Source organism: Dendronephthya gigantea, unplaced genomic scaffold (genome assembly GCF_004324835.1).
Source record: "Dendronephthya gigantea isolate DGI-Jeju-01 unplaced genomic scaffold, DenGig_1.0 000013F, whole genome shotgun sequence".
Classification (NCBI taxonomy): domain Eukaryota; kingdom Metazoa; phylum Cnidaria; class Anthozoa; order Malacalcyonacea; family Nephtheidae; genus Dendronephthya; species Dendronephthya gigantea.
The window spans coordinates 450353-460034 of record NW_021163023.1 but is presented as its reverse complement, the minus strand read 5'-3'; the positions used below and the strand labels follow the sequence as shown (position 1 = coordinate 460034).

The following is a 9682-nucleotide window of genomic DNA, read 5'->3' as shown; positions in this document are numbered from 1 at the left end:
GACCCTACCCAAATTGCCATCACACGCGTAGAACCATTTCATATGCTCTTACACGAAGTATTTGACCTGACATAGTAAATCAATGTGATAAAATCACTCAAAAATATATAGTTTTGTATCGTTTTGTTAATTTCATGGTCCAAATTATTTTTGAATATGTCTTCTTTGCAATCTCAAGATCGCTTGCAACAACTGCAAGAGATTGAAAAGGTATGCAAATTTTAAATTTGTTGTGATAAACTGTCGCTGGAAATATATGTGGTGCAGAACGTGCAGTAAAGATATTTATAGTTCATTCAGTCGCCTCCCTTTCAGACTGCCTCTAGCTTTTGCATTGATTTCTAGGAAATAGTCAAGGTTGTATCAAGTGCTGGCCATGCCTTACAAGAAATCTCACAAGAACAACCAAATCATGAAAATTTGAACACGCACACTAGGGAGTTTCTGAATTCATTGCAGGTATAATGGTATAGTAAACAATTGGGACTTATTGGGTACCTATAACATGCAATCATGCATGTCTGTGCTAGAGTGGATTATTTCAGGTGTTAGTGATGTATTTGTAGCTCAGTCAGTTGGTATGAAATCTTGACAGCTTCAAGCACAGCTTGTATAGGTGCAATACAGAATTTAAATCAATAGGTGTTACTGGGCCTGGATAAGCCGAAAATATATTACTTTCATTGAACTTAAATCTGATATACTCTATGTGTAATTGTAAACAATATTGTTTTATTCATGTGAAAAGGCTTTACATTTCTGCTTTATATTTCTTCTGTAGTCTTGCTTATCAACTTAATAGTTCAAGCTATTAAAACAATTAACCCATTAATAGGAGAAAAATACTTTTGTATATGTTTTGTCAACACTGTGGCACTGAATTTGAAGTCTGTTGCTAAATATTATAAATTTGCGTCAAAGTAATTGTCGTTGTGTGGCATGGAATCTTCCTCTGATAGAGATGTTTCAAACGTGATCACATGTGATTGTTTTAGGGAGTTGAGAAAGGTTTGCTAGACCAAATCACATACTTAACAGAAGTTGCTACTGGACAACCTCATGAAGGGTCGATATATGGTGCTGAAAAAGTATGAAAAAATCCAATTTTGCTTGGCTTGATGCAATCCAACAGGGTTGTTACTTGTTATTATCTCTTTTTCTCTAGGATTTTGCTCTAACTTGTCAAGGAACAAAAATTGCTAAACAACGCCTCACAGACTTGGTACAAGAATTTCAAAATGGGACGTGAAAGCTTTCACAGAGATTTATAGATAATTCTTTAAAACAGTATTTATGTTTTAAAATAGTTTCTTCCAGTGACAGAATACAAAACATTTGGAAGTGACTTCCAAAAATTAAATAACAATATATTCTGGCTCAATAATTATGCCACTCGGCCTGGGAGCCTCGTTTAAATGTAATCAATCACCGCACATATCTTACTTAAAAAGCAACACCCTAAGTCAACTAGTCAAGGTATTTATTGTGTATTATGCATGTTATAGACTTGCAGTTTAGGCTGTTTAACGAAAATATTTTTACATGAAGTTTTGAATATATGTAACTTCATGGGAAAACTTTATGTAAGATCTCGTCAAAGTAGTATTAAAAACATGGCGAAATGCGGAACTCAAATGAACAAGACGCCTGTTCTGGCGTTAACTCCGGCGCACGTGCCAGTCTTCAATATAGAGCTTCTGAACATAAACAATGCAGATCATATTCGCATTTAGACGCCTTGCGAACCTAAATGTTCCATCGCGAAATTCAGAAGCACATCGTACTTTAAAAAGTATAGAAGTTCAATTGTTCAAAAATGTAAATAAACCGCATGATACATTCGCTTTGTCTTACACTTTGCTTTTGGCATTCGCGCTTATATATATTATATCTTCAATCCTGTGCAAACTACGACGAGTCAAAGCGCCCATACACGACCACATCATCTTGTTAAACGGCGAAATAGCAGCGATATTACTAAAATAGGACCAGAATCTACATGTATTAAATATATTCTTACCCCAATTCAGTCTAAACTTAATCGAAAAGCATGAAAAGAACGGTTTATTTGTTCCTCTTGGAGGAATTGCCGTATCATGCGAGCGAAATCGAATCGCGCATCGGAAAATTAGCCAAAGCTGTGCACCACAACTCTTGGGAGACAAGACTGGGACATAGATAAATCCAATCACATACACATTTTAAATACTAGAATGTTTCGCGCCATTACAGACTTGCGACGACGAAAAATAATAAAAAAAAAATAAAAAAAAAAAAAACAAAAACAAAACAAAACCGAGGCGAATTTTCAACTCCGTCGCTGACGCCGGAGTAATTATTCGTGAATTAATGTCTTCTTGCTGAAGCTCTAGGAAATTAATAAAGAGATATGAAATTATGAACGTTTGTCAACAAATTTTAGCTTTAGATGCGAGATTTAACGCGTACAGAGTGCAGACGAACCCACAACATCGTAAGTACAACTGTACAAGTTTCACAATATAAAGAGATGTCTTATAAAATCCAGTTGACAGTCATTTTTAACTTCTGACATTTTATTAAATATTTTGCTAGGAACTTTGTATATACGAAGGAGAACTCAGCTGCTGAGAGAAATTGCGAAGAAAAATGTGAGCAAATAAATGCGTCTTCAAGTTGACAAAGATAAACAGTTTTAATATGAGTTCAAGATTTCAAGTTTATAGACTTACCCTGAGGCCTGAGTGTGCTCCCTTGCAGTAAAATTTGTCCAACTATTGCTTTCAAACTGTTGTTTTACATGCACTTGAGCAAATGCAAATGGAAGATTGTTTATATTATCAAAGATGGTGTACAACCTAGCTAAACAATTTGGGGGCAGGCAATGTTTTGGTAAAAATTGCCAGGCTCTTAAGTACAAGTTGCCTGTCTTATAGCTGATTTCAGAACAATTGCCTAAATTTTGGTAGAATAGTATGCTCTACTTCTCTATATTCAAATGTTTCTGGGGAGGAGCCCAACCCTGTATGCTTATGTCAATAAAGAGGACTTGACTAACCTACAGGCTTTACAAATTCACTATTTAGATTGATCACAGTGTTCGGCGTCACTACCTTCACTTGAGAAAGTTAATTTTGAGCAAGCAATATGGCACCATCTCAGATCTTCTATCCCTAAGGTATCCCTTGCAATATATCAACTAACTAGATGAGGCTATTCTTAGTAATTTACTCTAATGCTAGATATGATAGGTCAATTTTTCAGTTTTCAATTGCTACATTACCTATAAGTTTCCCCAGATGTGACCTACCAACTCTATCTAGTGTTGATGATTTTATCCATCAATTAGGTTGTATATATACAGCCTCATGTAGTGTACTGGGGCTGGTTGTATGAGGGCTGGATAACGCTATCCACCAGATAGTGATTTTTTCAACTGTTCTAAAGATAATTTTCTTGTATGATTGCATGGCGACTTTAGTAATTATAATAACTTGTAGGTACACCACGTAAGTATTAAATACTGCAAAGCTTTCGGTCCGTTAACCCGGACCTTCTTCTTATTGCACTGATGAATTCTATTTAAATTCTTATTGCACTGATGAAGGTCCGGGTTAACGGACCGAAAGCTTTGCAGTATTTAATACTTACGTGGTGTACCTACAAGTTATTATAATGTTCTAAAGATGCTTGAAAAGCGATACAATTTAATCTTTTTGACCAACAAGGAAGATCCTTGAAGATACATGCATAAAAGAGGATCCTTGATTTATAGGAATACTAAGATTTAATCAAAGTTAATTATAGCAAACAATTTAATGTGATTTTAATGTGATTGAAAAAACACTATCCAGTGAATAGCGCTATACGGCTTTCATACAACCAGCCTCTGTTTGACAAATCTGTCAAGTGTCTTGCTTTGTCAAACCTACATTTAAGCTTAGCTATGCATGCTTTGGAGTTGTATGCCAACAAATTCAAATTATTTTACTACCATTGAAAAAGAGTTCTGGTTTATAGAATCATTCACATACAGTACAAGTACAATATTGCATAGAGCTGCATGGTAAAAAAGGCCTAGCTGCCTAAGAACTACATGCACCAGAGACCTATATATACTGTATACTTGCTTGAGCTAACAGCACGTTTCTTGTAAGTTCCAATAGTTCTTGTGGGGAAATAGACAAGTTTCTCTTATATGTGGATAGTCTTTATGCAGAGCTAACTCCCTTGTGAGATCATTAGGTTATAGCTCAAATTTGTATGTGACAAGCTAGAGCAACATTTGAATCTTTATTTTAACTACAGCCAGGGGCCAGTTGTTCCAAAGGCGTTTAGCTTATAACGATGAATAAGCCAAGTTTAAAAATACTCACATGCATCTTGTGAATGACTGAAACTACATCTTATGCATTAAATATGTAGCTACTTCCATTGAAAATTAAACTATTTACATACATCGAAATATTTCAGCTTAGTTGTTCAACAAATAGATAATTTTCTTTTGGAACTTATCCACTGCGTTTAAGCTAAACGCCTTTCGAACAACATACCCCAGTTTTCATCTCACGTCTATTATGTGCAGAAAACCTCATTTTTATCATCATGCTAGTGCTAAAATTTCTAACAATAAAACGTTTTCAAACCTTAAAAGCACAAAAAACGTATGCCTAGGGGCAGTTACACATGAGCCCAGTTACCGGTGTTTAACGAAGCATAAAGGCCGACACACATCGGACGCGATTTTTTCAGTTTTCATTCTTGGGATGTTTAGACGACTACCAGGATCATGTCATTTACTAATTTCAATACCTCAAAGTCATTTTACGCTATGTTAAATCCCGATAACTGGGTTCATGTGTTTAGCCCCTTATTATATAATCCAAAAATAATTTCAAAGAATGACACTAAAATCGAAAATATTTTTGTTTTCATTTTAGATATAACGGCGTTTACCGATTTATAACATTGTTGATAGCCTCATTATATTTTGAAAAAACAATTTATGCTTGGTGTTTTGCAACCACTAAATGCTGTTAAAAACTTAGTTCACTGCATAAGCTAAAGAACAATTAAAGCTAAAATATAGGAACTTTACAAAAATGGAAATATAGGAAACTTCTTATCCTGGACACGCCGAAAAGTTTTTTGTTTTGAACATTTTCCCGCCAAAATACGCGACCTAAAAAAAATCTGCCATTAAGATTTAATATATTCCAAAAAAGCAAATTACTGAGATTCTATGTTTACAATGAATATGAACATTCATGATGGGATAAAATTTCGTGTCATGGATAATTAAATCGTATCATTGTCTATGTTCCAGCATATCCTGCGACATCAATGAAGTTCAAAGGATATTCTCCGTGTGTTCAGCCAACTGAATCGAAGTTGCACCCGAATCCCGGGTCAAATGTCGTCCTATTACAACCTTGTAGTAGGCTACAAAACCTCTTCAAACTTCAACCGGATGGAGTCATACAGCACCTCACGAGTGGCATGTGTATTCAAGGCATGAAGAATGGTGACCCACTCAATACTGCGGCAGGCGATCGCGTTACGTTGAATAATCCTTGTACATTATATCGTCCTGGCTATAATACGCCTCATGCGTTGCAGTTTAAGTTTACCAGCGGTGGCTCGTTGATGGAAGTGAAAAGTGGAAAGTGTATTTCAATTACAAAAGGACAGGAAAATGTGCCTTTGACTTTCACTTCGACCTGCGATACAGCTGACACGATAATTGATTTCATAGGTAAGACAATGTCAAGGATATCTACCAAAGGAATTTTTTCTATCACTAAAAGCACTATATATATATTGGGCCAGTAACGGCAAGACCGGGGGGAGACTACAGCCTCACAGAAATAAATGCCTTCCCCCCGCCAAAAAAAATACATGAAGAATTTTCATGCAGACCAGTACGCCCCTGTTTTAGGGTACCGATTACCCGAAGTTGCAAAATGTCAAAATCTGAAGTTCGTCGTTGGCAATTCATCTAAGTTATTTCCAATTTCTTGGTTATCTGGGCAGGGCTGTTAAAGTTTGGTAGCCAAATGTTTATGTTTGCTGTTATCAGTTACAACAATTGAAGACGGTCCTCCATTTTACTTTAAACATTCTTTAAAGTTAGGTGATCCTGTTGCACCCGCATGGCCTTCAGGCCTTGTGCATCGCAGAGTGCTACGAGGATTAAATAAAAATGAAATAAGTGATTTGGTGCGAAAAGTTCAAGCGAAAAATGAATATTTCAAAGTAATAGATAACTACCATTCGGCGAGAAATACGGGAATTTATCAAAAGAAATTTACTGAGGCAAAGCCTATCAGAGCCGTCATTAGACATCAGCTTCATTTTCAAATGGGCGTCAACTATTTTTGCTAGCGCTGATAACTGGAAAACCTAGCTAAAAGGCACTTCACCTGTGATTTGTTCAGATAGAAAATGTGAATTTCTCAGGGGATAACTGGCGAAGTATTCTACATTAATATTTCTTGTAGATAAAACGAACAAAGTGATAAAACCCGAGAGCACTGGTAAATCGCCGACAGGAAAATCCCCTTCTAGAGCTCCACCAGCGACCCCAGGTGCGCCATCAAGCCCTGGTGCACCATCAACCCCAGCTCCACCAGCGACCCCAGGCACCTCTTCCACCCAAACACCTAATACCCAAACTGTTCCCGGAGGAACCATGCCCAATAATTATGGTAGGTCATGCTTCAGTCTCAACAATTTTACAATTTTTTCTTACATCAAAAGATGAAGTTCTTTGCGTTCGCCATAATGAATATAAAATAGAATTCATGTTCAGAAAATTTTAAATCATTGACGGCTTCTTTGCCATAAGCATAAAAGGTGATACACAGATCTCCCCTAGTGTTTCCCCTACCTTAAAATACTATGACAAGCATTATGCATTGAGAACAGACAATTTTCGCTTTTCTTCCTGTAAAAGTCGATGTTTTGATAATATGTTTATCAATATGTTCTGCAGGCTCACCAGTTTATTGTCAATCCACTTGTGGACAGCCGTCTTGTGCATCCACCTGTCAACCTGCCTGTTGTAACAGCCCGCAACAAACCGGCATTGTGCCCGCAGGTTTCCCGCCAATCGTACGATGCCCCTCTTACTGCTCCCCGGGGCAATGTCGTTCCGTTTGCCCTGTTGGGTGCTGTTTTCCAAACTGGGACTCTCAACACTTTGCTGACGAAGACAACACGATAGAAATCATTGATAGGCAGAGATAAACAATGAGTTACTTAAAAAACAACTGAATTTTTTGTCTCAGGCTATAGACTGACTTAAAAATTATGAATAAAGCACATCCCAAGTGGAATAAAACAAATTTTTTTAAAAGGTCTTTAAAAAAACACTTTAAAAGTTTATCTTCACCTTAAAAAAATAAAAACCCAGCTTATTTTACTAAGGTTAGACGGAGCATCCTAAAATTTTGCAATATTTCGCTATCAGAAATTTAGGATGTCCTTTCAAGCTTTGGTAATGTAAAACAAATTAAATAGCAAATTAACTGGTCAGGGCTGTCACTTTCGTAATATAAAGTTTGATGCCCTGAACTCTGGAATAAAATCTAACAGTTTCAGGGAATTATCAATGAACTGGTGTTTTTAAACAAATAAAATTAATTATAATCATTATAACAATCAAAATTAATTACTTAACTTAGAATATAATGCATGACCATTTCCTCGAATTATTACCGAACTGATGTTTTTAACCAATAATTAAAGTATTTTTGCTTGATTTCGTGAGTTGATTCTGGTTGGAATACGATAATTTTGATGAAAAATTTTAAAACAATTAAAAAAACGTTGCCGAGTTGTCTGTGTCGTGTGTTGGATTGCACGACTGGACTAAAGCCCGTTTATAAGCCCGAGCTATATTTAAATTCCTAGGGCCGGTTGTTCAAAAGCCGGTTAGCTTAACCCTGGGTTAAAGAATATTTTTACATCATTTTTTTAATCTCTTGTTTACAAAGTTGAACATCTTTTTTCATAAATATTTGCTGCACCGATAGAAGTGATATTTTCTAAAGGTGTAAAACTAACAGTGGTTCAGAAGCACACAGTAGTTCAGAAGGACGTTTTGGCAAGTTGACAAAATGTCCCCATATTGCGTCCACCCCACGCACCCCACGCGCTTGCCTTTCTTCAACTGACCTCTATACAGTAATAACTGAATGCAACGTTACATATTTTAGTATTAAAGCGCCTGGGTACGAGGCTGTCCCATATGTATGTACAATGAATATTTAGTGCTCGGAAGCTTTTGTCCAATTGGATAATGCTTTTCTATGCTTTCCAAAGAATGAAACTATGCCATTGGTTGAAACAGAAATGTATTGCAAAGTTTAGCCAATGAAAATCATTCTTGCGAGGAGCTGCGACCCTACCCAAATTGCCATCACACGCGTAGAACCATTTCATATGCTCTTACACGAAGTATTTGACCTGACATAGTAAATCAATGTGATAAAATCACTCAAAAATATATAGTTTTGTATCGTTTTGTTAATTTCATGGTCCAAATTATTTTTGAATATGTCTTCTTTGCAATCTCAAGATCGCTTGCAACAACTGCAAGAGATTGAAAAGGTATGCAAATTTTAAATTTGTTGTGATAAACTGTCGCTGGAAATATATGTGGTGCAGAACGTGCAGTAAAGATATTTATAGTTGCATTTCAGTCGCCTCCCTTTCAGACTGCCTCTAGCTTTTGCATTGATTTCTAGGAAATAGTCAAGGTTGTATCAAGTGCTGGCCATGCCTTACAAGAAATCTCACAAGAACAACCAAATCATGAAAATTTGAACACGCACACTAGGGAGTTTCTGAATTCATTGCAGGTATAATGGTATAGTAAACAATTGGGACTTATTGGGTACCTATAACATGCAATCATGCATGTCTGTGCTAGAGTGGATTATTTCAGGTGTTAGTGATGTATTTGTAGCTCAGTCAGTTGGTATGAAATCTTGACAGCTTCAAGCACAGCTTGTATAGGTGCAATACAGAATTTAAATCAATAGGTGTTACTGGGCCTGGATAAGCCGAAAATATATTACTTTCATTGAACTTAAATCTGATATACTCTATGTGTAATTGTAAACAATATTGTTTTATTCATGTGAAAAGGCTTTACATTTCTGCTTTATATTTCTTCTGTAGTCTTGCTTATCAACTTAATAGTTCAAGCTATTAAAACAATTAACCCATTAATAGGAGAAAAATACTTTTGTATATGTTTTGTCAACACTGTGGCACTGAATTTGAAGTCTGTTGCTAAATATTATAAATTTGCGTCAAAGTAATTGTCGTTGTGTGGCATGGAATCTTCCTCTGATAGAGATGTTTCAAACGTGATCACATGTGATTGTTTTAGGGAGTTGAGAAAGGTTTGCTAGACCAAATCACATACTTAACAGAAGTTGCTACTGGACAACCTCATGAAGGGTCGATATATGGTGCTGAAAAAGTATGAAAAAATCCAATTTTGCTTGGCTTGATGCAATCCAACAGGGTTGTTACTTGTTATTATCTCTTTTTCTCTAGGATTTTGCTCTAACTTGTCAAGGAACAAAAATTGCTAAACAACGCCTCACAGACTTGGTACAAGAATTTCAAAATGGGACGTGAAAGCTTTCACAGAGATTTATAGATAATTCTTTAAAACAGTATTTATGTT

The 9682-nt window shown here is 36.1% G+C and overlaps 3 protein-coding genes across 3 annotated transcripts; all 3 read left to right on the top strand.

The window, feature by feature from the left end:
• The first annotated feature begins 70 nt into the window (after positions 1–70).
• On the top strand, positions 71–1710 carry LOC114519562 (mediator of RNA polymerase II transcription subunit 11-like). Its single transcript, XM_028539712.1, has 4 exons — positions 71–210; positions 346–459; positions 996–1088; positions 1166–1710. Exons 1-4 carry the CDS (start codon positions 157–159, stop codon positions 1247–1249), a joined length of 345 nt encoding a protein of 114 aa, XP_028395513.1. The 5' UTR covers positions 71–156; the 3' UTR covers positions 1250–1710.
• A 610-nt stretch (positions 1711–2320) lies between these two features.
• LOC114519551 lies at positions 2321–7682 on the top strand. The gene is made up of 6 exons (XM_028539701.1): positions 2321–2473; positions 2575–2630; positions 3066–3157; positions 5306–5734; positions 6480–6686; positions 6974–7682. The coding sequence occupies exons 4-6, from the start codon at positions 5323–5325 to the stop codon at positions 7225–7227; spliced, it is 873 nt and encodes a 290-aa protein (XP_028395502.1). The 5' UTR covers positions 2321–2473; positions 2575–2630; positions 3066–3157; positions 5306–5322; the 3' UTR covers positions 7228–7682.
• A 770-nt stretch (positions 7683–8452) lies between these two features.
• LOC114519296 (mediator of RNA polymerase II transcription subunit 11-like) lies at positions 8453–9656 on the top strand. The gene is made up of 4 exons (XM_028539410.1): positions 8453–8592; positions 8730–8843; positions 9380–9472; positions 9550–9656. Exons 1-4 carry the CDS (start codon positions 8539–8541, stop codon positions 9631–9633), a joined length of 345 nt encoding a protein of 114 aa, XP_028395211.1. The 5' UTR covers positions 8453–8538; the 3' UTR covers positions 9634–9656.
• The last annotated feature ends 26 nt before the right edge of the window (positions 9657–9682 follow it).

Coding starts and splice junctions, on each gene's coding strand:
- LOC114519562 (XM_028539712.1), top strand. CDS start 157: ATGTCTTCTTTGCAATCTCAAGATCGCTTGCAACAACTGCAAGAGATT. Junction 211..345: donor AACTGCAAGAGATTGAAAAG/GTATGCAAATTT, acceptor ATTGATTTCTAG/GAAATAGTCAAGGTTGTATC. Junction 460..995: donor AGTTTCTGAATTCATTGCAG/GTATAATGGTAT, acceptor TGATTGTTTTAG/GGAGTTGAGAAAGGTTTGCT.
- LOC114519551 (XM_028539701.1), top strand. CDS start 5,323: ATGAAGTTCAAAGGATATTCTCCGTGTGTTCAGCCAACTGAATCGAAG. Junction 5,735..6,479: donor CACGATAATTGATTTCATAG/GTAAGACAATGT, acceptor TATTTCTTGTAG/ATAAAACGAACAAAGTGATA. Junction 6,687..6,973: donor AACCATGCCCAATAATTATG/GTAGGTCATGCT, acceptor TATGTTCTGCAG/GCTCACCAGTTTATTGTCAA.
- LOC114519296 (XM_028539410.1), top strand. CDS start 8,539: ATGTCTTCTTTGCAATCTCAAGATCGCTTGCAACAACTGCAAGAGATT. Junction 8,593..8,729: donor AACTGCAAGAGATTGAAAAG/GTATGCAAATTT, acceptor ATTGATTTCTAG/GAAATAGTCAAGGTTGTATC. Junction 9,473..9,549: donor CGATATATGGTGCTGAAAAA/GTATGAAAAAAT, acceptor CTTTTTCTCTAG/GATTTTGCTCTAACTTGTCA.